Source organism: Scatophagus argus, chromosome 1 (assembly GCF_020382885.2).
Source record: "Scatophagus argus isolate fScaArg1 chromosome 1, fScaArg1.pri, whole genome shotgun sequence".
Classification (NCBI taxonomy): Eukaryota; Metazoa; Chordata; class Actinopteri; family Scatophagidae; genus Scatophagus; species Scatophagus argus.
Genome location: NC_058493.1, coordinates 7,596,820 through 7,623,817, shown reverse-complemented (window position 1 = coordinate 7,623,817; position 26,998 = coordinate 7,596,820). Strand labels below are relative to the sequence as shown.

At 43.4% G+C, this 26,998-nt stretch overlaps 1 protein-coding gene across 1 annotated transcript; it reads left to right on the top strand.

Moving 5' to 3' along the window:
- Nucleotides 1-291: 291 nt before the first annotated feature.
- Nucleotides 292-26,758, top strand: LOC124072064 (WT1 interacting protein). Its single transcript, XM_046413246.1, has 8 exons — nt 292-2,349; nt 9,248-9,349; nt 18,561-18,628; nt 19,927-19,989; nt 20,249-20,379; nt 20,667-20,718; nt 21,467-21,535; nt 23,283-26,758. The coding sequence occupies exons 1-8, from the start codon at nt 861-863 to the stop codon at nt 23,433-23,435; spliced, it is 2,127 nt and encodes a 708-aa protein (XP_046269202.1). The 5' UTR covers nt 292-860; the 3' UTR covers nt 23,436-26,758.
- The last annotated feature ends 240 nt before the right edge of the window (nt 26,759-26,998 follow it).

The following is a 26,998-nucleotide window of genomic DNA, read 5'->3' as shown; positions in this document are numbered from 1 at the left end:
AATAACTGGACATTACCCTGAAATTGATCATATTAATTTTAGCTTGGGCGACCTGAGAGTATCTTCGTTTTCATATCACCAGAATGAAGGAAGGTGGATAAACTTGAGTTTTAAATACCTTTACCCTCTATATTAGTCTACTAACTGACTGCAGTTTATTCCTGGTCTAAAAGGAGTCGGACCAGGTGAGGCGTGCTTTGTGTGGTATTTTAGTCTGCCTGGGATGAATGCAGACGTCCTCTTCTCTCTAAACTATTCTCTTTTCAGAGCCGGCAGCCCCTTGCTGAGTTGGTCGCAATCATTGTTTCTCTGCAGCATTAACCACATTCCAGAGAGGCGCAGCGCATCCCGTCTTCATCCCCGCATTCCTTTTACGCAAACGAGTCCCCTGTGTAAAACGGTATTTTATTAAGATTTTCGTGCGCTTTGTGAGCTCAGATTTATATACAACGGACATTTATGGCGTATCCGATTATCCGGCTTACTTATTCCTTCCACGGTGAATGTAAGCGAAACTAGAGGAAAAACCAACAAGGAGAAATTCCTCCGCGCAGCGCGCCATTGACTGTAAAGACCTTTCAACTTAACAAAAACTGAAGTTGACAAACGTATCCCCGTCGGCTGAAACTGTGAGAAAGAGTTTGTTTTTTCGGCGAAGGGGGCAAAGCAGAGGAAGACGATGCGGCACACGGTGGGGCTTTCTGAGTACGTCGGTGGTTTTCTGTAAATGAGCGACGGCTGTACCGCGGCGTTTTGTTTTGATTTCCATGTGAAATGCAATTAGTGCTCCGCGGTGCTCGATAGTTTGGCTCGCGGAGCGGAGCACACTCTGAACTTGTTTCTCGCCTCGGGAGCACAACATGGAGCATTATCAGGAAGATCTGGGACTCTTGATGGAGGACCTTTCCTTGTATGATGCATATAAAGACGGGATGTACAGCGGGAGGAGAGACTTGGTGATTAACCCCGATTTGGACTTTTCGGCTCCGGCAGTGGCGGAGCATAAAAGTAAGCCAATGAATGGTACCTCTGTGCTTCACCAGCAGCATCACACAGTGGAGAATTTCACGTCTGGGAATAAAGTGTACAACGCGGCTCCGGTGCGTCCTGTGAATTGCAGCCGGACCGTTCCAGTGGATTTTTGTGCCCCTCAGAGAGACGCGGTTTATAGCGAGGAGGGCTGCTGCACCAAATCCGAAGTGGCTTTGCCGTGCTACACGGGCGCTTCCGAGAGGCACAGGAGATACTCTCAGGAGGTGCAGGGCCACAGGTACAGCACCGGCTCCAACTTCGACGGGGTGCCTCTCAACAAACCGGTGGCTCTGCCCGGCAACAGGTGCAACAGTGTCTGCATAACCAGCAGCCACGACGGGAGGTATAACGCCACCAGTCCCCGGTCCAGCCTCGCGTCTTCTCTGTCCTCTCAGGAGCAGAGCAAGCATGTCAGCCCGAGGTCTAGCATCAGCAGCCCGCGTACTAGTTTGGTGGTACCGGGTCAGGACAGGTACACGAGCCCCAGGTCTAGTTTAGTTCACTGTGATGGTAGTAGTGTGCACAGTCCCAGATCCAGCTATGCAAGCACCGCCAGCGACACGAGCAAACACTCCAGTCCCCGAGCCAGCCTCAACAGCTGTGACTGCTGCAGTAAGCCCAGCAGTAATCGCACCAGCGGCATCAGCATGGGCTACGACCAGAGGCACACCAGCCCCAGGTCGAGCACGGCTAGCCAGTACTCCTTCACCACCAGCCCGAGATCCAGTTACTCTGACTCACGGTACGGGCCCGTGGTCAACCACGATCTGGAGGGGGCCATTCTGCATGCAGCGCCATTGGCGAGTCCTCGGTCAAGCATCTGCAGCCAGGATGGCAGCGCAAGACCAGGGACCACCGCAAACTGTGTGGTCAGTCCCCGGTCCAGCATCTCCAGTCACAGCTCCAGAAGTTCTCGTAGCTCCAGGGGGTCTATGAGCACCTACCCGGACCTGCAGCTGCCCTCACCCAGGTCATCGATGCTGGGCAGCAGTTTACACGAGGACACTCTGCTGCAGGAGTTTGGAGACTCCAATGGGATCCAAAATCGCATCCATCTTCAAGGCCTGCCGGCAGTGCCAGAGCCCCAGCAGCAGTCACCACAAATGGGGGGGACTGCGGAGATGACAGCGGGGTCTCCATCATCATTTAGTTATGGGATGTCCTCTAAAACGGCTTCATCAGGCCAGAGATTTAAGCTGCCTTACCAGGTGACCCCCAGCCGAGAGACTGGGCCAAGCCAGGCGGAGAGACGGCTGGAGGCGCTCACTTTGGAGCTGGAAAAGGAGTTAGAGATGCACATGAAAAAGGAATACTTTGGTAGGTGATAATAATTGCAGATCTGTTTTCAAATCAACCTTGGGATCTTTTCAAAACTTGCCAGCAGACATGAGTTGGACATATAACCACATGGCTGTTGCAGAAAACCACTGTGATTTCAGCTCTCTTATCTAGAACATCATATAATCAATACTGTCTTTTGTATAGGAAGATGATTTGGTTCCCTGGCCAGCATCTTTTCCTCTGGCATGCACTTTCACCTCAGATGTGTAAGTCAGTGATGCTCTAACCCACCTCCTTCCCCTGCTCTGTCCTTGCACACTGGTATCTTGGAGATCCCTGCAGTGCTGCTTTCCAGGACAAAACGCTGCAGTTTTTGGTCATGTGCAGATAGAGAGAGTTCAGAATCACATAACTACTGCCCAAAATTAAGGTGTTCAGTGGACAAGAGCAACATTTTCCTTTATTGTTTCATGTTGTTACCCTGAATACCAAAAAAATCTCCATGTAACAACTGACCAAACCGTGGCAGTGGTACCAGTCAAATGTCTTGTGTGACTTCCTCTTTATGACAGTGCTGATGAGTGCCTGCTGAAACTGGAATTCAAGTAGTGTTTGCTGTTTTTTTTTCTGTGCTGGAAGTGGTTATTTATAGATTGTCACCTCTTCAAGGTCTGTTTGTAACCTGCTAATGCTACATTACCTCTAACAGATCCCTCTGTGACAGATAAAAGTAGCTTTGCAGCACAATACTAATTTCTGTCTTGGCAGAGCTAACATTTGCTCAGCGCTGCACCTCGCTGAATGGACCCTTCTGTTCTGCCAGAGCAGACGCCCTTTGGTCATTCAGAGCAGTGCGGTCTGGATTTGTTGAAAATTCAGCTGTCCTCTGGAGGAAGGAGTGTATATATTGTATATACTGAACATTTTGTGGCAAATTTTTGTGATTAGAAGTCTGTGAGAGCAAATGTGTTGGTTCCCCAGCAGTAATACGGCCGCAGAAAGCCTGCTGAGGAAGTTGCTGTCTACCTTTTGAATTAGCAGCCAGACAAATGGCTGCAGCCAGAGAACAGTCGCTTGTTTTATAGGCAGTGTACTTGCTCAGAGTGAGACTGAGACAGCTTTTGATTTGTTCCAGAGAAGCAGGTGAGAGAGGGAGCATGGAAGACTGGAGGGAGAAATGAAGAAGATGGGTAAGATAACGGAGAGAGGGTGCAAGAGGGTGGAATCGGATAGAGATGGAGAGTGGAAGGAAAAGGAGGGAGAAAGAAGAAGTCGGACGCTCCTCAGTAGCCCAGTAGAGACGGCACTGTTTCTGTAGTGACTGGAAAAATTGATGGCCAAGGAGGGGGCCAGCCTTGCCCGTCCCACGCTGCCCAGCCCTGCTCTGCTGGCCAGCCCTTGTGTGGCCTCTGTTTGTTGTTGTGGCGAAGGAGCTGTGAATCAACAGCTGGCCCAAAACAGGCTTGCAATTGAAACAGCAGAGGGAAGGCCCACCCCACCCTTTACTCCTCTCTCCTCTCCACCACCATCACAACTACCCCACCCTGACTCCCCCCGTGAAGCCCTTCATTAACCAGCCAGTGGGGAGTCGGGCAACACCAGACACTTGGCACACGATCTTGGCTGGCGGGCCAGACATAGTTGGTGGGGGTCAAGTCTGATCACCTGCCCAGAATTATAATGGCAGTAGTCATGCACATGGCTGACACACGCACACACACACATGCTGACTTTACAACAGCACACTGACACATTTGTGTATGCTGTACATGCACAAATTACATCTGACATAGCATAGGATTTATAACAATTCTTAAGCTTCACTTTAAGATTTAAGTCTTTATTATCCTCTGATGTGTTGAATGCTCTCAGATGTCTCACAAGTGAAGGCGTCTGCCTGTATATGCGGGCTTTGATTCTGTGAAGGCTATCTGCTAGCCTTTTTTTCACAGATGCTTATTGCAGATTTTCAAGTAAAATGCTGCATCCTTAGAGGGCGTTGATTATTTTGTTCTGGGAAGATGTAAGAACCCCGCTCTGTGTGCAATAAGTTGAATCACTCCTATAAGACGTGCAGAGATTTTTAAATATTTGGCAGCATTTGTTTCCACTAACTAGAAACCTGCAAGTCATCCCTCTACAAATGTAACTTTTCATTTGTTTGCTTGACTCTCCTGACACTCATGTAAACTGCTTATGGGCTTGACACACATCGAGCAGCCGTTAAAGTTTCATGAATCAGGCTGTGCAAACCTTCTTGCAACCCGCTGCACGTTCCATGTTGTTTTCAGTGGTGGTAAAATATGACGTCAAGTGTGCTTCTGAAGCACTTGCTTGAGAGATTAGATTTTTCAGAATCAGAATCAGAATTGTCTTTATTGCCATGTAAGTGAAGAGGTTTCACATAACTAGGAATTTGTCTTGGTGATTGGTGCATACATAGAACATAAGAATGAGTAGCATGTAATAATCGAATAAAATAAAATAGAATAAGATAAGTAAAATAAATATGGTTCTGGGCGTAGTACAAAAGTGAGGTAGTACAGAGTGGAAGTAGTGCAAGTAGGTGAGGTAAACAGTGCAAACGGTCAGAAGGTGGATCATGACATGAGCACAGATCAGAGTCTGTACTGAAGTACGGTAGCTAAAGTGCAGATATTTTAATCAGTTGGTGTTCAGCAGACCAACAGCAAGGGGAAGAAGAAGAAGCTGTTCTTGTGGCGTGAGATTTTGGGCGTTTTAGCTGTGTTATATCACTGTTTAAAAAGCAGATTTCTGATATAAATGTTTGATCTTCCACATGACATTTTCTAGACTTTTGTCTTTCATAAATAACAAAATGTATTTTTATATGTTGACATACTATGCTCATCCCCTGTTTTTATTTCATCATCGGACTCATTGGTCTCACAGGCACACGTCGAGCAGTGCTATCAAAAACATCATGGCTTGATCTCAACAATGGTGTTTAGTCCAGAGGTGCATGCATGCCTGTGTGGTGTTGTTTTATTTTTAACCCCAGTGAATGCACAACATCCTGTCTGTGCCACACGGACATGTTATGAAATGGGCACATGAGGGATTCAGCATCCTGTTTAAAGTGAACAACAAGAGTGCTTCAGAGATTTCCCTGCCGCCCTGTAAAATGATAACCACATCCTCACCCATGAGACACTTCAGGATTCTTAGTGCTTGTGTGGAAATCATAAAACAATCACATGTTGATTCTTAATGTTTTCAGCAGTTTTCCACGTGACAAAGAACATTTCCATGCAGACAAATGAAATCTTGAAAGTTTTGCAAATACATGTTGGTTATACTTTAAGGAACTGCATGCGTATGGCTGCAACCAAAGGGAATAAACTAATGAAGGTAAATCGATGTAGCTTTATAAATAAATCATCTTTTTTTAGTTTAGCCGTTGGGTGGTGAGTCAGAGCCATAGAGCCATGTCAGTAATTGCTCGTCCATAGATTCATTTTGTGAAAAGAAATAAAAATGTGAAAGATAGGAAGGTGAGAGACTTTCTTTAAATATAGATACCTGAATTCCTCTCATCATGAAGCTATATAATTATGCATAAGAACAGACTCATGGCGGCCTAAAACTTGGGGGGTAAACACACACACGCCTGCAAGCTGGATACACACTCTTTCGTTGCTACCAAAATGTTTCTCAGGTTGTTTTGTAGTGGAATATAAACTCCTCTGCTGAGTTTTTGTCATCATGCTAGTTGACTAGCTTTCAGCTGTGTAAAATAAGTAACTTTCATTCAGACAGCTGTGTAGTGAGTCGAGTGGACCTCACTGGATCATGGCTTGAACCTATGGCATGTTTTGGCTTGGCTTGGCTTGGCTTGGCTGGCCTCACTAGATGTGACACTAACTTGCACGCTTACACATTAGAGGTAGCAGTCATATGTACAAGCCAATAGCATGCAACAATACCAAATTAAGAGCTGTTGTTTTAATGACGTATGACATTGAAACTCAAACTGGAGGACGGGCCCTGCTGGGGGTTGCTAGTTGCTATCTAGTTATTGTCAATAACAGAAACAAAACTGTTGGGTGAGTAGCGCGAACTTTTCAGCTTCTGAAGTGGGGGACGCGGCAGAACAAGTTTGAGAACCACTGCAGTATGAGATGAGGTGAAAGGGGGAAATTAGGTTATGTCAGTGGCAGACTGTGATCAACAAATTAAAAGATGCATACATAAAATAGCAGAAATTAAAGTGACCAAATACTATAGCAGGATATGTCTGTATCGGTATGTGTTTCATGCAGTGCAAAACGTTATAGCATCCAAAAAAAATGCAGAAATTGGGAGGAGAACTAAAATGAAAAAGCTTAAAGAAAGACAGACTTGACGTGTGAGCGTAATTTAGAAATGAAATGAAATGAATAAAGCTACAAGAGGCATTTTCTATTCAAAATTGTAGTCTTATTGAGTATGTAATAAGGTTCTCTACTTACAAAGTGGCCTTATGTTCATTTGAGCTACAGTGGCGAATAAGAAACACATTGGTTACCAATGCTGGACCACGCACTGCCATGCAGTAAATGTTAATTGACTCATTCATTGACAGCTGAGATTGAGCATCTCTGACCCTGGACTGATGAATCCAATGTGTTTATCAGGATCATCATAACACCTTTTTTTGCACTTGTATTTGCCTGCAGATTTCAGTAGTTGTGTTTGGATTAGACTGCACAGTTTTCTGGATTTAAATGGGGAATGTTTCAAAGTGAAAACATGAAGGACATATAGATACCTGTGTTTCCCCCCCTTCTTTGTTTATCATAGCCTTTTATTTTAGAGAAATTGTTTAAGGTTATCTGAAGTCAACTTGTCCATTCTTATCGCCTGTGTTGTTCTGTTATCTCTGTTGAGTGCATGAGTGAAGTCATGAGTCGAGGTTGCACCAGGAAACGCCAATATTTGACTTTGATTCCACTGAATTAATTTGTGCAAACACTTTAGGTTTAAAGGGAAGACATATGACCTTTGGGTGGTTCTTGTACATGTGTCCTTTATCTGTTTCTTGCAATGTCATAGGCTGCACCAGAGCTGTTAGGAAAGGGAAGCGGTTGCTTCGTCAGGAAACCCCATAGTTATGTCGCAGAAACTGTGTCCTTGCTCTTAGTACATCCTGAAATATGGATTTAATGCAAAGATAAGCAATAATTTATCTTTGGGAGGGTGGGGCCGATGAGCAGCTCCCTGTTGGGATCTTGTGAGATCTTGCGTCCTGTAGGCACTGTGACCCTGGACTCACCCCACCCAGGCTTTGACCCTGCATTCCCTGAGGAATGTGACCCCGGTGGAGGTCGTCCTGTGCGTGAGAGTTTAGAGATTGTTAGTCTGCCACTGCTGCTGTGTTCAAATAGTTTTAAGCTACTGTGTGTTCCTATCTCATTTCTTCAACAGAGGTCATTTTAATATTGTTAGCATTGTACCTACTGTTAAGGACATCAGGGTTGTGTCATCAGTATTGTTTCAAAGGAAATTGCAGTTTGTACAACACTTGGAGCACATTAAAGTCACACGAGTTTTTGAAAAATGACAATCTACACTATCTTGACCAAAGTATTGAGACACTTTATGAGGCTAATTTTCAGGGGCTGGGCTCAGCCCCTTGCTTCCAATGAAGGGAGATCTTAATGCTTCAGCATACCAAGACATTTTGGACAATGCTATGTTTCCTACTTTGTGGTAACAGTTTGGTGAAGGCCCTTTTCTATTCAAGCATGACTGTGTCCCAGTGCACAAAGCAAAGTCCATAAAGACAAGGCTGGATGGGTTTGGTGTGGAGAAACACCTGATAGAACACCTTTGGGATGAACTGGTGTTTTCGTCCAACATCGGTGCCTGACCTCACAAATGCACTACTGCATGAATAGGTGACAAATTGCCACAGAAACGCTGCTGAATCTGGTAGAAAGCCTACCAGAACAGTGGAAGCTGTTATAACGGTAAAGCTGTCTATGCATTTGGAATGCAATGTCATTGAAAAAAAACCTGTTGGTGTAAGGGTCAGGTGTCCCAATTCTTTTGTCTATATAGAGTATTTCTGCTGAGTTGTGGTTATTTTACACGCAAGATTCCTATATTTTGTGCTTTTGCCTGTCCTCCTCTCACCATTTTAAGGCAGACATGGCTCATTTGGAAAAGGGTGAAGTCCATTATTTCTGTGTGCCAGGCACAGTCGGCAACATTTGAAGCAGATTACAGTGGTGGGGTTGTTGGCTTATGTTGCTAGCACTGTCCGTTGACTCTCATTAAATGCCCACATGGCCATTTTCATCCTCGTGAGTACCCTTAAAAAATCAGTTCACAGGCGACAGGCCTTTTGTAGTCTGGTGTGATTGTGTAGCAGCATGTCACTGACCATACATGCCCTGCAGCAGCTTTTTTCCTGGTGAAAAAGAGAAGCACAGAAAAGTTGTTTGTGGCACAGCCTTGTATCTGGCCTTCCTGACAATTCCCTCGCATCCACTGCATTTCCAGTCAGCCTTCCATCAGATTTCCCAAAGTAGTGTGCCTTCAGACATGATGTAACGCATGGAAATGACAGAAGTTTGGGTTCGGGTTGTGCAGCTGGAATATAAATCATTTCATATCACAGTCTGAAACTTGTAATGCACCCGACTATCTTTAGTCTTCGGTTAAAAGCGTAACTGTGCCAGTGTAATAGCTGGTTAATGTTTTTTGTTTGACACAGTCTGGTTTCAGAGCTTGACATGCTTTGACATCTCTGAATTTATGTGATGTTGATCTTCAAAAGCTGCAGAGGGGGAGAAATCTGCCTCAGGAAATACAGTAGTGATGATATTTAGTCTGTTAATGATATCATTATGCTTATTCTGTTGTTGTATCCCAAATGTTTTTGTTCAGGATGCAAAGCTTTAAGTAACTGACCTTGTGTCTCTAACAGGTATCTGTGTCAAATGTGGGAAAGGTGTGTATGGAGCCAGCCAAGCCTGTCAGGCCATGGGCAACCTGTATCACACAAACTGCTTCACCTGCTGCTCCTGTGGTAAGTAAAACTGCCAATTTAGTAGAGTAATAATGAAATCTGCTTCATCGTCTCCTGTGTGAGACCTTTGTTGGTTCTGGACTCTAAGCAAGAATGGTGACTGTCCTGCACTAGGCATTTTCAAGGTCTGATGCCAGACTCAAGTAAAACTGAGACAAACACTGACCCACAACTCCTTTCGTCATAACAACCCCACCCCACCCCCAACCCCCATTATTTCTGCTTGTTTGAAAAGTTTTGTAGCTTCAGTTATCAAAATAGTTGGGGATTGTAAGAAAAAGTATTAGAAATCATTGTTTGTGTAGCAATGGACAAAAAGACAACTATTTCTGTATTACTTTAGTGTATTACTTTAGGGAAAAGTTTGACAGAGGCATCTTTTTTTCAGTGAATTCAAAACAGATTCGTAGACATTTATTTGCTGTGGACATAGCAGATAACTGAAGTGTAAGTGGTCACACTTAATCTAAAAATATATGTATCGTCTCTGTCTGTTTAGATTGGGCTGAGTCATGACTGGTTTCACATTTTTACGCAAATTGTAGCAATTGGCCACTAATAGCTTTAATATACCTTAATTGTCTCCATGAGCTGTGTGTCACAAGAGATGCTGCAGCTGCAGCCTCTGATAAGCAGGCCAAATCGTCGGGACAGACTACAATAACCAACCTCACACATTATCTCTGCTTAACATCTCTTCCTCCATGTAACCCCCTGAAACACTCCGTCATAGTTTGGAAACCTCTGGTCTACAGGGAAGCTGCGGTAGCAGTTGCCATGACAAGTTAATGTTTTTCACAAAGAGACAGGAAATATGTTGATTTGAGTTGTTTGTATCTGTGAGTGGAACCACAACAACTGGTACAGCTGTATCGATCTCATCCAAACTTATCGATCTTTTTGTGGCCATTTGTCTGGTGCTGACCTGGCTATCCTATAAAGCTCTGATTGGTTGATTGTTTCTTCATCTGGGGAAAACAGAGAGAACAGCATATTTGAATTGCACAGTAAAAAACAGAGCTGTGGATGGTGATTGGATGTCTGGAGGCTAAAAGTTTGTTATTTCGCCACTTTATCCTGTAGTGCTCTTCAGGAATTGAAAATCCATCAGTCTTTATGCCTCAGATGTGTTTGTGGTTTAGATACATCCCACTACTTCCATGCGACATCAGTGGTTCCCAGAAAACTGAGAGAACATCAGGAAAAATGTGCACTAATGATTCTGCTTCAGTTCGTGTCCAGCCTCCCACCTTCTCTGTCTGCACATTTCTGTCATACAACCTTGCTCTAAGCTTCAGCAGCTCCTGAAAAATCATCATTAGTATCACCAGCCTGCTGTCAGAGGTGGTGTTACAGTCTGGGATCAAAACATCTGCTGCTTAAAAGATCCTCCGGCCTGAAGTCTGTTCAGTAGAATAACAGGGCAGGCCAGATCTCTCTGCAGCAGGAACAAGCTAATAATGCCACAAAGAAATAAAATGCTGACATTATTTGGTCTGTAATTAAATCTGTTCTTGAGCTCACAGTATGGACTGTGTGTGTGTGTGTGTTTGTGTGTGTGTGTGTGTGTGTGTGTGTGTGGGGTTTGGATTGTCACCCGACTCCAGCCCTCCTCTCCTGTTTCCCGGGGAAACAAGAGGAAGATGTCGGGAGAGAGCTTTTTAGCCAGGTCACTCCCATTCATATGTGTACTATACATGGATACTGATCCTGTACCCCACCCCCTCCGGCTCTGGAAGAACTGCCTATAATTTACATGTAACCAAAGCCACATACTTTCCGATTTATTGTGTGTCTGAAGAAAGAGGGGGCCAGATGCTGAAGTTGTGTGCTTTGCTGTGGAAAAGTAGCCTCTGACCTGGTTTAGGTGTTAGCGCTTTTTTTGTTTGGGTTTATGTCCGAGTCATCAGCTCCTAAAGCACAGATCTTTGAAACAAACTGATCTCTTAAGACAAACAGATAATTTCCTCTTAAAAGTTAAAAATACTCTGAATTACTTCTGGGGGGTGGTGTAATTGCATCATAAAATAACTATGTGGGACTTTACTGCTGTTAGATAGAAATCCCAGACAGCTCCTGAGAGAATTATTATTGCAGTTACTGGAGAAGTCATGCCCAGGATTTGTTAACAGGCTGTTTTCTGTGCTCGGCGCAGGTCATCATCGATAGCTTCTCAGGCCTTTTCGCCTCTCGAGATGGTTTATTGGTAACGTAAATGCTGTGATGTATCATTTGACCTCATGTGAATGGGAATGTTTTCTTTTAAACAGTGTTTTGAAGGCCTCTGAGAAGTTTAGTTTCCAAGTGCCTGCACTTGTCAAAACACAATCCAGTGATTTATCAGGAGCTTGTGTTTTTGGTTTCTTTCATTCTTAGTTTGAGTAAGGTCCTCCCGGAGTCTGGAGCTCCAGAATGAGGCCGAGTTTGCTGAGACATTGCTCGCTGGTAGCCTTGGGCTTTGTTTAACCATGCATAATTGAGCCCTCCTCTTGGCTTACTCCCATGGTTGCACCCTTTTTTCATGAAATGGCCAAGAATGCAAACTACCCCCCTCCACTTCAACCGGCCTTCCCTGGAGGACCTCAGTCAGACAGTCACACACAAAGTGTACCGGACCTGCTTATCAGTGGGGGCAGGCCTGGCATGTGCTCACGTTAAACAGCACATGCTCGGAGAAGGACGTGCCTACACGTACAGACACATGCACACAAATGGATATGAGTTCAGGGTGGATTTTCTCTTAAGAATTGCAGAAAATGTCATTGTTTCTTTTCACACATGTATAGGAAAAAATAATCAAGTACGTACACATTAGCATGTTAAAGAGCAGTGCATCACTTTACTGAAATGCACCTCAGTGATTTGTGATTGACTATGAGTCAGGGTGTTGTTCAAAATAAGCACGCCTTCTCCGGATGAAATAAAAAATAAACACGGTGCTTCAGGCTCCATGAGCAGACTGTCACCCGCGAGGCTGATGACTCATTTCTGTGTTACAGTAATCCAAAGGGCCCCTGAAAGCACTGGCAGGAGAAGAGAGCTCAGCGGCTTGAATTTCTCAAATCACTCACTGCCACTAGTTGCTCCTGCCAGGCAGCGGAAACCAGAACGCTGAAAATAAGGAACATTCAGTGCTTTTGTGTTTTGTTACTTGAGTCATCCAGTGCGTTTACACACACATTAATTATAGCAGCATTAGTAGAAATAATTGGATTGTCGAAAGAGTAAGGCAGTACTTTGACTGTGGAATCATGGTCATCTTTAACATTCAAATATTCCGTGTACCTCAAATGAAATGACATGACGTACCAACATAAAGTTCTAAAAGCCAATAGCTTGTTCAATACTAATAATAAAGTTCCTCCTCCTTTTTTTTTTTTTTTTTTTTGTCGTGATGTTGCACAATATACAACAACTCAGTATCTGATCATTATGTGGCAGTGTTGATTTGTTCTTTGGAAACCCCTCTCTGCACTATGTTCTGCATCAACAGACGTCAGTCCATTTTCATTTTTGAACACAATGGGGACAAATTTAATGGAGTTTGTAGCTTATCAGCTTTGAAATCCCCAAAACATTCAGACTACAGTATGAGAAAATAACACTGCTTTACAGACTAGAGGATATATTAACATTATTTTTCCAGTCGTGCCACGGAAAGAAAACGTGCACACACGCACAAACGCACACACTTTTTCTGTCCTTTCCCCGATAGCTGTACTCCAAACCCAAAGGCTGCACCAGCTGTATGGCTGCATCTCAAGAGTCCTCTTCCTTTGTAGATCTGTCTCTTATTGTCCACTATGGGTGCACTTTGTTCCACTCAAAAAAGAGATGACAATTTGGAATTTCTTAGAAACATCAAACAATTTTGAAAATATCATGATGTTCCCCAGTCATGTCTGAGATCTGTTTGGAAAGTGAAAATCTTATCTGTAAACCTTAAATATCTTGAAATCAGAGTGTATGTAGGATATGTTGCTTTTGGTTTCAGTACTGCTGTGACTGCTGCAAGGGGGTGTGGCAGCATAGTAGGAAACTCTGTGGTGTATTAATGATTGCTGCATTTCACTCGGATGTCCTGTAATTGTGCGTGATGGTTCGTTGTCTCTGTCAATGGGACATTTAATGGAACTGAGCCATCATCCACCTGTGTTTTTCCTGCTGTGACAAGTGAACACTTCTGTTGTACATCTAGTCCATCACTGGTTAGAACACAGTGATATGTTTCTGATTTGAGCGGACTGCATCACTCATGGTGGATGGTGCACTTACTGCTACCTGTGCTGTGTCTTCCACAGCTGGGTTTTTGCGAAAAATAAAAACAAAATCAAACTGTTGTTGAGACTGCAGGCCTGCACAGGCTCGTCATGGCACGGTTTAAAAAATCTGTTTGAAGCTCCTCTCTGTGCAAATCACTACATTCATGTGTCCTTCTAGCCTGGCAAAAGCTCAGATTTCTCTGCCAGAGCCAGAGAACAGAGAGACTGAGTGATGCATCCCACCAGCAAGAACAAGAGCAACACCTCTCATTAAACAGTTGTATAGTCAGGGACAATACAATGAAGCTATGGAATAAAAATACTGAGGTGATAAAATACAAATATCAGAAGACATCCTGTTGCCTTCGTCTGTGAGTATCAAAGTTCTATACTATATAGACAAGAGTATAGGGACATCTGACCATTACACCAACAGGGTCTTTAATGACATTGCGTTCGCAACATATCGACAGCTTTGTAGCTGTAACAGCTTCCATTCTTCTGGGAAGGCTTTCCACAAGATTTTGTTGTGTGTTTCTGTGGGAATTTTTGACCATTCATGCAGTAGAGAATTTGTGAGGTTGGACGAAAAGACCCGGCTCACAATCTCCGTTCCAGTTCATCCCAAAGGTGTTGGATGGGGTTGAGGTCAGGACTCTTTGTGGGCCAGTCATGTTCTTCCACACCAAACTCATCCAGCCATGTCTTTATGGACTTTGCTATTCTAGCGTGACTGTGCACTGGGACACAGTCATGCTAGAATAGCAAAGGGCCTTCCCCAAACTGTTGTCACAAAGTAGGAAGCATAGCATTGTCCAAAATGTCTTGGTATGCTGAAGTATTAAGATCTCCCTTCATTGGAAGTAAGAGACCAGACCCAAACCCCGAAAAGCAGCCCCATCCCAGTACTTTTGTCTGTTTAGTGTACTTTGGGAAAAACACTCAGCACTGCCCTTTTTTCAGCACTGAAGTGCCTAAGAGGGATGAAACCTGATGTTGCCATGCTGTGATTGCAATCAGAAGCTATTACCCATTCCGGCTAATCAACCTGATTGCACAGCCAGAATCAGAGATGTTATTGCTTGTAAGGTTTTAGTTGCAGCCAGCATCTACTGTAAACCACTCCTTAGGATAACCAAAAATGTTACACTTGTGTTTAATTACAAAGATTTTGTGAGTCTGCCTCATTTATTTAACACTTTTTACAGCACAGGTTTGCCTATCCAGAGATTACTCATCCAGTGTTCTAATCCTGAGAGTTATGAAAACTGCAACATAATTTCATGTCAAGACGAGCACTCTTGGGAGTGGCAAAACAAAGAGGAGCAAAGAGGAACAGTTATCATATGTTGACACACACCAGGATGTATCTGACCAAGAGGAAGTTGACAAATACTTCTACATGGAATGTGACCTAATATGACTCCCTTTTTTTCTGAAGCATTTGCAATGTGGATATAGATGCTTCAAAGGTGAATACTATTCAGCCACAAAAATGAAGTAGGTCAGTATTTAAAAATGTTTGACAGGGATATTTTATTCACCATTGGCAGCCCTGTTTATCTCCATATTTAGACCAATTTAAAGGCCCTTCACACCCATCCTGTCATCTTCAGTTAGATTAACAGACTTGACCCTGAGTTTGATTTTCATAACAGCCAAAAACATTTGAATGAGAGAACTTTTCTGTTGGATAAAGTGATCCCACCAACCCTTTCGTCAGTGAATCAAATACAGAAGAACATTACATCTGTACCTCACCAAAAGATGCAACAAGATAGTCTGAGTTAGGCTTAAAGGCTGTAACGGAGAAAACTTCAAGCCAGAAAATAAACGTGTCCGCCCTTCCCCAGGAAAAGGTTATGGCTGGTGCTGAAAAGCTACCTATAATTTAATTTCAATATCCATGAAAAATACTACATATGCCACATGATCCAAGCATCTAATCCCCCCGACAGCCCCCTCAGTCGAGGCCATTGCTTCGAAATGAACACCAGGAAAGCCCTTTCTCCACAGAGCCTACCAGTAGATGTTGCTGGTTTATTCATGGAAACTATTGTGTTCCAGTTTCTCATGTATCTACCAGCTCAACACAAGTTCTATATCAGAAGGAAATTTACCCAAACAAAGCCTTTGCCTTGGTGGCACCTCTTTCAAAAGACCATCTCTCATTTCCATGGCAACACTATTAGGGTATTAGCAGAATAAAGTTCATGTCCTAAATGACCAAAAATGACAAGCAGGAACCATTAAGGTGTGTGGGGGTCAAATTCTCCAATGTAACACTGTGACCGCAGAACAGTCAGCTAGAGCGAGAGGAGAAAATTAGTCATCATCATCCTGTCATTGTTAATCATTTTGTGGTTAAGTTACTACTTATAGAGTCTGTTACCTTTTTTGACGTTGTTAAATGGGAGTGTGTTCCTCCACCTTGCTTAGGCCCTGTCACCCTGTCTTTGGCCATATAAAACTTGACATATAACTGTATATTCAAATCAAAAGAATTACATTTTATGTGTTTTCCAACCAGTTTTAATTAGAAATTAAAAAATCTAGACTATTTTGACTGATATGAAGCTCCATTCTTGTGTTCTTTAGGTTTACATTACAGACTCATTTTGTGCAGTTCATTCAGTTCCATTTAGTGTTGAAGAGGTCACATATTTGGCTTTCTAAAACCTGCAGATAGATAGTAACTTGTAAACTGAGCCGTTGGTTCTATCACTTGGAACACTGCGAGGAGGTTCAGGCTCTCTGTCTGGTGACAAAAGGCCAGAGGAGAGAGAGGCAGGCATGGAGCCCTCCCCCTCCATTTCTCAGTGAGGGAAGCGGGCAGAGAGCGGGTGTTGGAGAGGTGTGGGGGGTTGAATGGGACCAGCTAGTGACCTCAGGCAGAAAGAATGTCCCCGTTTGCTCAGTCGGCCCGCTCCCCTAGCAGCGCTCCACACAGTCATCAGCACTGGGGCCTTTGTGTTCACCTTCCAGACCCCAAACTCCAGAGCAGAGGCCACAGACGAGCACACAGCAACACCTCGCAGCCCCTGCTGCTGCACTGTTCTCTATAATCTCACTGTTCCTGCAAGTTCAGTTTCTCCAAAGTCTTGGTTTTGAAGACAGTGGAGTTCTTCCTGTATTCTGCTTTTTTCTCTTTGCTCCACACTGCCAAAATGCTAATTGCTCCTCCGTCTCAAAGTCTTAAAAGTCTCACCTATTGTGTGGACAGCATTCCTCGGCTGCTCCAGCCATTTATGTGGGTGTTAATGTATTGCCATCTCCCAGCATTGTGACACTGTGTTTGTGTGTGAAATACAGCGATTGCATAAATTTCAGTGTTAAAAAGAGAGGGGTGGTGGTGGGGGGGATTTCCCATGCTGGGACACCCATAAAATCAATGGTGGCTCGGTACGACAATTAAATCTGACTAATCCAACAGATTTATGAGATCCATGTGCTTCGTCTGCCAGGCCTGGGTGAAGTCATCGCAGGGCTGGAGAGACACCGCTGCTGTTAAATGAATTTGAATGGCCGAGCTGTAAGGGGTGCATGGCAGGGGGCTGCAGAAGCCAGCCCGCAGCAGAATTTCTTTTTAGATTGGATTCAGACTTGGATTCTGATGAATGAAGACTCACCCCAAGGAATTCAGTGTTCACACTTGGAGCCGGAGGCCCAGTATGCTGAACCTGGGCCCTCTGTGGTGTGGGCATGTCTCTGTGGATGTGTTTTGCAAGGTGTAGAACTGCAACTATTGGTCGTTTTCATGTGTTATGGTCTTTAAAAATGTAAATCCAAAAATCAGGCTATTGACCAGCAAAGTGATGTCTAAAAGTTGCGACCTGTAGCTGAATTTTCATTTGGAACAGTGAGTTAAGTCAGCGTTAGCAGTAATGACTGGGTCCTCTATCTTGACCAAAGATTTTAATGGGTAATCAAATTGATTCAATATGCTGATCAGTTAATGCAATGATCAATGTTGCACTGGTGTGTCAAAGATAGGAACATCCTTGTTCCAGTCTGCCATTGTTGGCCTGTCTGTGAATGGTGCACAGTGGCGGGGAAGGGAAGTGGAGAGATCCTGGGGGGAGGTTTGGAAAGCAGTCTGCCGTATTGATTGTGTATGCGTTGTGAATGGAATCCTTTTGTAATCAATGGCCAAAGTAATTTAACAGGTGCAGGCAGGATGTTGGCTTCATTCGGCCAACCATCTGCTCCATGCTGACCTGCTGTTGTGGTTGTGAAGTAGAGAGATTCGAGACATACAGTATGATGTATTATTTGATTATTTTCATGTATTTAACATAAATTGTGTCAAAATGTTCTTTGGTGTGTTGTTTTGGACACAGTCCATTCCCTGTTTGTTTTATAGCAGCACATCAACAGTTGGGAGTCAGATTCATGTGAACAGTCAGTCACCAGCCCATTAGCTTGTTAACTTAGTACAGTGGTGTATGGAAATATAAATTCACTGAGCTTATTCAAAAGATCTATTTGTACCATTGACTTGTCTTATAAATGTCAGTTTTACTATTTTACTTTTTTTTGTTGTTGTTGAACAGTTTTATTTAGACCAGGGAGGTTGCAGCCTAGCTAATTAAGCTATGATAGTCTCCTCTATTTTTGACTCTCCTCATAACTCCCCATAACGTTGCTGGTGTGACAAGGCACTGATGTTTGGGTGATTTGGTTTGTCTCACATTCAACCCTCCAGGTTTTCCCATAGGTGTTAGAAGGGCTGGAGCCCTGTTCAAATGTTACTGTGTACTGTAGAATATTTCTCTTTATTTTGTAATGAAGGAGCCCAGCTTTAAAAAAAACAGTCCCAAACCAGTATAGATAGTAAGTATAGAAAATGTGGGTCCACATACTTTTGGCCATGTAGCGTATCCGTGCAGTGTCTTGACTAAACTATATATATCAAATATGTAGAGTTCATTTGTTGTCTTTCTTTTCAGGGCGGAGGCTGCGAGGAAAAGCGTTCTACAACGTCAACGGGAAGGTCTATTGTGAGGAGGATTTTCTGGTAAGCCACCTGTGTGTTCTTGATTATTGATTATGTTCTGCTATGAGCAGATCGGCTGGTTGCACTGCATCATTGTGTTAGCACGAGGATGATGGAGGAGCAGGTGTAGCGGAGAGCAATGGATTATGATCTCAGACTACATTCTGCAACCCTCCAGAGAAAAACAGACATTGCGGCTACAATTAGGAGTTTAGCACCACCCCTCCAATTCACACTAATTTCCCCCAAATTTCCCCAAGGAGCTCAATTACCCCACAAGTTGCTCTCCGGCACTTACAATTAAGAGTGGGAGGAGGACAGCTGCAGCTCTCAGGCTGCTGGTCCATCTGCTTCAGGTTAGCAGGGCAGACACGGGACCTGCTCTCACAATGCCTTAATGTTCTGTCAGAAATTTTGTAACAATACATTTAATGTGGACAACCTTAACAGGATGAAACTGTGGCATTTCTGATAATTGGTTTCTTTGGCATAATAAAGGAGGTCATCTGCTGTCTTATACTTCCTGTTTATCAGCAACTTCCCCTTAGGGTGGAACCTGTTTATTTATCGGGAAATATTAAAATTCCTGTTCCGCACTTTACAATTGCTGCTTCTCAGTGATAAACTGATGCTGGAGGTCAGATGAGAGGATGAGACTAATCTTCTTCCGCTGCCTTCATACTGCTAAGACCGGACTAGTCTGGCTTGTCACCCCGGGGGTGTCTCAGTGGTGGGGGGAGGCGGTGGCAGATGGTAGATCGGGAATGGAGATTTCGGGGCAGGGGGCAGCCTGCCCATCACCGCCTCCCACCTCCACCTGGTAGCCATGTCCCGTCCCCCCTAGTCTTCAGGTCATGACCCTCAGGGGGATGTGAGCTACAGATGGTCACCTTCATTATCTGCCCGCACTGTGCAGTGTTTAAGGGAAAGGAGGCATCAGGAGCCATCAGTGTGACACAGAGTGTTTTGTTTCATGTAGCGCACAGCACACACAAAGGCTCCTCACACCCAGTTGGTCCAGTGAGGAGGCTTGCTGACCAACAAACACGGCAAGTCCCAAATGCATGGATATGATGGGGGACCTTCCTCAGAAAAATAACGATGAAAACACAAGTTGCCACAAGGTTCCACTGCATGATGAACATATCAGCTGAGAGCCAAAGGATCCAGAAGGAGACTTTTGTCATGTTAATTTAAAGAGCACTGCAGCACCCTCTATAGATGAGTTGTGTACTGAAGCGAGTTGATGCATTAGGTGAGTACAAAACTCAAAATTCACCCGTGAGGGTAATAAACCCTGTGTCTTGTCTGGTCCACAGTACTCTGGTTTCCAGCAGACAGCTGAGAAGTGTTTTGTATGTGGACACCTCATCATGGAGATGGTAAGAGCTTTATTAGACATGTAAAGCAAAGGTACTGTGATACTATGCAAACATAAAATCCCAGGTTGATTTATTAAAAGTCAAAATTTTTCATTGTTTGTGCTTAATAGCTTTGCTTAACAGCACTCACTGAGTTTATCTTTTTAATCTGCACTTTAAGATACCTCCCTGATGACAGCAAATTGTATATCACTGTATGAACTCCATTGCCTCCTTCTACTATTAATGTTATCTTGTGTGTGTGTGTGTGTGTGTCTAGATCCTCCAGGCACTAGGCAAGTCCTACCACCCCGGCTGTTTCCGCTGTGTGGTGTGTAAAGAGGGTCTAGATGGAGTGCCTTTCACTGTGGACGTTGAGAACAACATCTACTGTGTCAAAGACTACCACACGTAAGGAGGATATCTCTCTGCTCCGCACTCTGATAAAATGTGATTGCCGCATGACAGGATTTGGCCTAACAAGCTGTTCTGCTCAAAGAGGAAAATTCGGAACATAGCAAATAGCACAGTTTATAACAATATGTGTGGTGCTCGCTGTGCTCCTGCTGCTGTTGCAGTATCTTTGAACTGGTATTGTCCTGCTGTTTATTTTGGGGAAATGTGTATTAATTGTGGAGAGTAAGAAGAGACTGGTGAAATATTCCAGCTGCTAATTTTTCTTGCCTCTTCCATGACAGGGTTTTCGCTCCCAAGTGTGCCTCTTGCAACCAGCCCATCCTTCCAGCCCAGGTGAGGACCAACCTGGTTAACAGGGCTATAAATTCTTAAATGTTAAGTAGCAGAGTTCATGGAGTGAAGGTCTTAGTTATCAAAATGAGGACACCTTCACATACTTTACAGATTAAAGAAATTCAACTATAAACATCAGATGAGACTTGTTTTTTCTTAATGAATATATAGCATTTTTTGAGATAAATGTGCCTCAGATCTTAGGTTCTCTTGGTTTCTACTCTATATCCCATGTTTTAAACTCAGTACTTATATAATACTATATATAGAGAGAGAGAGAGAGAAAGGGAGAGAGAGAGAGAGATATCAAATCTATATCTATATCTATATATTGTCACACTGTATGAAAATAAACACAACAGCAGTGAAGATTATCACCATCGTCAAGATAAAACATACAGAAGACAAAAACTGAAATATCAATGAAGGGGAAAAACATGCAGCTAAATTTATCTTTTCTGCCTGCAAACTTTTGTACTTTTTTTTCCTGAAATCCTACTTTTATTATTTGTCTATATACTGCTCCTGCCAACACTTCTCAAACAGCAGCACCATTCTGTGCAGACAGAGTAGAGCAGGCTGTGTGTGTATGTGTGTGTGTGTGTGTGTGTGTGTGTGTGTGTGGGTGTTGCTTCGGGACTTATTGCATCTGCAGGGATCAGGCCCAAGTGCTTCTGCTTGTTGGACCATCACTTTAAAGAGACACTAGATGTAATGGGAAGGTCTTACCGTGTGTTTGTCCCACCAGGGTTCTGAAGAAACCATCCGAGTAGTTTCTATGGATAAGGACTACCATGTGGAGTGTTACCACTGTGAGGTGAGGCCTGTGCTCTTGCCTTCACAGTATCACACACACACACGCACACACAGTATGAAATAGACAGGTTTACCATGCTTGCAATTTGGTTAGAGTCAATACAGTATCAGTGAGTATGGTGAGTATGATTCAACTTTTTAGCCTTCTGTAAAAGAGACACATGCAATTCACGCTGTTTAGCCACACACACACACACACACACATAATTGTGCCCAGGCATATCTATATACGCACAATCCATTCAGGCCCACAGACACAGTGAACCTGGATGACAAATCGTGGGATGAGACTAGACTAGACTCTTTCATTTCTGTAAGTGTGAATCACAGCTGCAGTGTTGTGGAAAGAATGAGACACGCTCACACAAAAAAACACCCATACAGACGCATATCAACCCAAGGTCACAGTTCAGCAGTATGACTCATTGACCAAGCACATTCCAGTGCTGAGCTCTGAACTCAGCTGGGGGCTTGTTGCTTGAACAAGACTTGTGAAATCCCAGTCATCCTGCTGCTCAGCTCCGTCAGGCAGTTTACAGTTCAGGTGTGACAGAGAGACGTGACATTTTTACGTTAACATTTCATGCCACCCTACAGTGATTCTGCATTAATTTTCTGCATTGTAGATAGTGAATTGAGAGATAAGTGTCCTCAGCAGCACAATAAGACAGACTGATTCTTCAGAATGGCTGACATAGAAATGCAGCACATCGTTATGTAAGCTGTGGGTAATCATTCAGCTGAGTAGTAGAAGGGGTGGGGGGTGACTTGTGGACAGGGGAAGGATAAAGTCCAGAGCTGAATCATCCTGGAGATAGTAAATTCATTACATATTGGGAAAAAATTAAGTTTTTAGGTTCTATAACACATGAGGTGCTTCCAAGGTTTTTTTTCTGTCATTAACATTAACAAAATGCAACAGCACTGAGCAGGAGACTTAGTGAAATTTAATGATGAAAATTTAATGAAATGTTTGAGAATCACGATAGCAGTAGAATAGTTCATGTACGGTCTGTTTATGTAATTGCACCATGTTCAGGGTCTCCCCTAGGGGATCTCCTCCCTGTCAAATATGCACAGAATCTTCCTCCAACAAACACAGGCATTAGAAAAGACACAATACACAACAAACGCCTGTATGGGAGGCACACTAAACCGGCTCCTTGTTTTCACTATATGCTTTGCCTTTGGGCTTGGTGGCGTCTTCACCACGAGGGTCCATACAAACATCCACATGACCGAGGTCACCACATTAATGCATCAGTCCATCCTGCACCTCAGTGAACCCACATTCCCTAAAAACTATTTGTAAAACTTCAATGTATGTGACGAAAGTAACTGTGTTAATTCAGCAAATTTGGAGGAATAGTTCAGTGTTTTGAGGGACAATATTTCTGGAAGAGTTATGAGAAGATCTGACTCTCATGTCTATAAAAAAGAGCCAGTAGCAGGTTAACTTAGCTTAGCACATGGACTAGAAAAAGTTCACAGTTTTCCAAGGGGTTATGTGCTATTTTCACACTTGATTTTTGTGCAGATCAAATCAATCATGTAGAATGTTTCTTTGTGCTAAGCTTACTTGGCACTGGTTGTATCTTCAGACATTCAAGAGTTTTCGAGCATTTCTCTAATTGTCAAACTATTTCTTTAAATAGATTTTAAATTAACAGGCACACGCAAATCTTGGGATAGGTTTACATTGTTTTCGTGGTATGTTCATGCTTCTGTTCTTTTTGTCACTTTTGCAGGACTGTGGTCTCCAGCTAAATGACGAAGAAGGCCACCGCTGTTATCCACTGGAAGGCCACCTGCTCTGCCATGGCTGCCACATCCACCGGCTCCAGTCACAGGTCCCTCCCCACCTGCCCCCCAGCTACCCCCTCCATGTCACAGAGCTGTGAGGGCGAGGAGGGTGGGCAGCAACCAATCCCTGCCTTCCAGGTGATTGTAGACACCAGCAGCAGGAAGAAAAGACCTGTGCTCCCTCCAGCAGTTCCAGGGAGGCCTCTGAGCTACTGCCTCTGGACCGTGGACAAACACACAGTGTGCAGCTTCCACCACAAACCCTGCTTTCACATGACAGGGCTGGTAAAAAAAAAAAAAAAAAAATCAAGAAAACGGTTCCCCTCCTCCATCTGTGGTCTTTTCCTCCCCTCTTTTCCTGGGGTGCCTAAACCCCGAAAGCCAACACACCAGCTCACCCAGAGGCCCCCGGTGACGTCACACCTCCCGACCCCTGCACACTCATCAAAGAGAGGGCTTTTGGATCGGAGGAAGAGATCTTTCCTCGCTTCCCTTACTTCCTTTTCATGTTTTTCATTCCTGTACTCTGGCTGAAGCGGTTTACCGCAGTGGATTCACATGCACTGCTGATGTTACTGTGGGGAAGACCAGGGAAGGAGCCTCTACATTCCAGTCTTGGACCAGACAGACCCCGGGGTGGGCATGCTGTGCCTTCAGAGCGGGCTCTCTTTGTGCAGCTTCTAACACTGAAATGGAGTCCTGCTAAAGGCTATGCAAAGGACACCCAGCATCATGACCGAGGACCATGAGAAGAACTATTAACTCATCGCTCCTCATCCTGCAGCGCCCCAAAATAACAGATGCGCCGTAGCACCACAAGCCAGAGAACCGACCGACATTCCACTTAGAAGTCTTAGACGAGACCTCCAGAGATTCACAAGCAGTGTCTTAATTAATGATTATATTATGACAGAAAAAGAAGATTTTAGATGCACATAGATTGTCTTTTATATATGAATATATATTTTGCAGATGTTTTCCACATAAGATCATAGATGTAGATTCTCTCTTTTTTGTTGTTGTTGTTGTTGTTGTTGTTGTTGTTGCTGCCCTCACGATAGGTTCAGAAGTGAAACATGCTGTCTGTCATGCAGGCTGAAGCTTCTGAAGATTTTGGGTCTGTTGTATCCTTTCTCCTCCAGGACACAGAGCTTGTTCATGTCTGTCAGTGGTTCATGGATCCGCTGGCTTTGTAGGAGCAGACCTGGCTCAAACAGGATTTGTTATCAATTCTTTTATTCCACTTTGAGTACTGAATGTTTCGTGCCCAAATCAAGTTGGCAACTGATTTGTTCCTCTTAACAGTCAGACATCAGTGCATTCCTTGATTTTCACTATCTTAGTGAGAGGGTTAAACCTTGAGCAGCGTATGTATTGTAAAGTTGTTGTTACTAAAAAGTCAAAATGAAGTCCAAATTGATTTTGAGTAATCCCCTCAAAGTGTAATAATGTATTGACATTAACTTAACTTAAGGCTTTTCTGACTTTATGTCCACGGTGCTTTTATTTTTCCAAATTATCACACAGAGCTGTGAGATTAAGATTTAAGATTAATCTCAAAATCTGGGAGCGTAATTAGAAATTGGTCTTTAAGTTCTAAGATTTTGGCCATTTGGGGGAACTCCTTTCTCTTTAAAGGCATCTGGTCCATCTGGTACTCAAAGAGGAATCAAACAATTGCAAATACCTTTTGCACCAGATCTGTAAAGGACACTGTTTCCTGGTTTACTTTCCAGACACTGGTTTTTGTCATATGAGCACTGAGAACACAGTGCATTAGTACGAGGAACCTCCCCTTGTCCACATGCCTTAAGACAGAACAGGTGTGTGTGTGTGTGTGTGTGTCACTCTGTCTGCTGTTGTGTTTTGGGAGGACATCCCTGAAAACCCGGAGCTGCTGGTCCCACCCGTGTTTTTAGGGGGGTACCCCCAGGTTTCCCTCGCTGATTGCATGCACCTGTGTGTGTGTGCATGTGATGTGCACTTGGTTACTGTCGTCAATAAGTTTTTTTTTGTTTTTGTTTTTTGATTGGCATTCAATAGATTCCTTCCCTGTAAGATATTTTAGGGAACTTCTGTTTTTGAAGAAAACTCTGCTCACTCTTGCACTGAGCAAAAATTTGAGCTGCTGCACATTTATGCAGGTAAACCCCAATTACATGTGCTTATTTGAAATATGAGCAAATTCTGTAAATGTGTGTGTGTGTGCGTGTGTGTGTGCGTGCGTGCGTGCGTGTGTGTGTGTACGTACTAGTGGCAGGGCCATGGCACATGCACCTCACTGTGTTTGCAGGCCAGCGCAGCACACTGACTCCTGCTCTCTCTGTTAGAACCCAGTGATTTGATGGCTGCATTCATTCATCACATACCTTTTTCCAGATGTTAGCGTCTAATTCTTGGTGTTTGTTCGGGCTTCTGTCCAGTACCATGGTGGGGCTTGCACATGTGCCAGTTAATGTTCCAGTAAATACTGATATAGCTTCCTGTAGCAAACTCCACTCATCTGGTATTCAAACAAGAATAAAACACTCACCAACAGTTGTATGCAAATGCTGGCCCAGCTCTTAATCATACTGTATGTCTGTACACACAGGTCTGAATAGATACTACTGAATGTGTCCAAAACAGAGAGAGTGAAGCAGAGACTGAAGGCAGGGCTCACCACAGGCGGAAAGTGCTTTCTAATGTAACCTGATGTGATGAGATTCATTCGAATGTAATAATGCTTAGCGTTTGTTCTCTTCCTGGTTGTATATCTGTAAAAGCAGAAAATAAGGACTGCATATGTGAGACATTCCCCTTGTCATTTGATTAACCTCAGCTTTGTACAGGGGTTCTAGTCAAGTAATGTGTGCCATACTTGAAGAGTGATCCATTTTTTGAACATGTCTGCACCATATCAACCCCCAAGATCAGGGTTCATCCCCTCTTAAAGATACTTTAATTCACCTAAAAGTACTACATCAGTTTCTATTGCATAGCACACAGCTAGTTACCCTGTACATAAAGAGGCTAGTTTTTTTTTCTAATTTTTCTGTCAAAAATCACTTGGAAAGGGAGAACTTCCTCTCTTACTGGTAGTTCCAACAAGCACATCTCGACACGTGTCACACATCGTTTGTATCGCTAAGTGTTTTGATTACCTAGATGGTTCATAAAAAAAGGAAACTAGATCTATTTATCTAAACATGAAAAAGTCTAAAGTTATTTAATGTATTAAAAATCGGGACGTATCATTTAACTGTAGATGACATAATCTGCTTTTTCAATAAAGTGGTTTTGTAGCTAACTGCAAAAAATGTGTTTATATCATTTCTGCTGTTGGGAACTTTCTTTATATACAGTATGAAATCTGCCACCACAGAATCACACCCAGTTACAAGATACTGCTGAAATGAAATTGTAACACTTTCATTGTACATAATGTGCTTCACATACATCTTTATGAATTGTGTTGTTTTGAAAGTATTCAATATTTCACCTAATAAGTAATACGTTTATAAAATGTCTTAAAGATCCCCTCTATAAATATTTTATGACATACAAAAATTCTCCAGTGGTTGTATGACATGATTTTTGCACCAAAAAAGTACAATTGTCACCAAATCATACTCATAGGCTCTGCCTGTGAAAATCAAATTTCCAGTGAGCACAGAGAATA

Coding starts and splice junctions, on each gene's coding strand:
- LOC124072064 (XM_046413246.1), top strand. CDS start 861: ATGGAGCATTATCAGGAAGATCTGGGACTCTTGATGGAGGACCTTTCC. Junction 20,719..21,466: donor AGCCCATCCTTCCAGCCCAG/GTGAGGACCAAC, acceptor TTGTCCCACCAG/GGTTCTGAAGAAACCATCCG. Junction 21,536..23,282: donor TGGAGTGTTACCACTGTGAG/GTGAGGCCTGTG, acceptor TCACTTTTGCAG/GACTGTGGTCTCCAGCTAAA.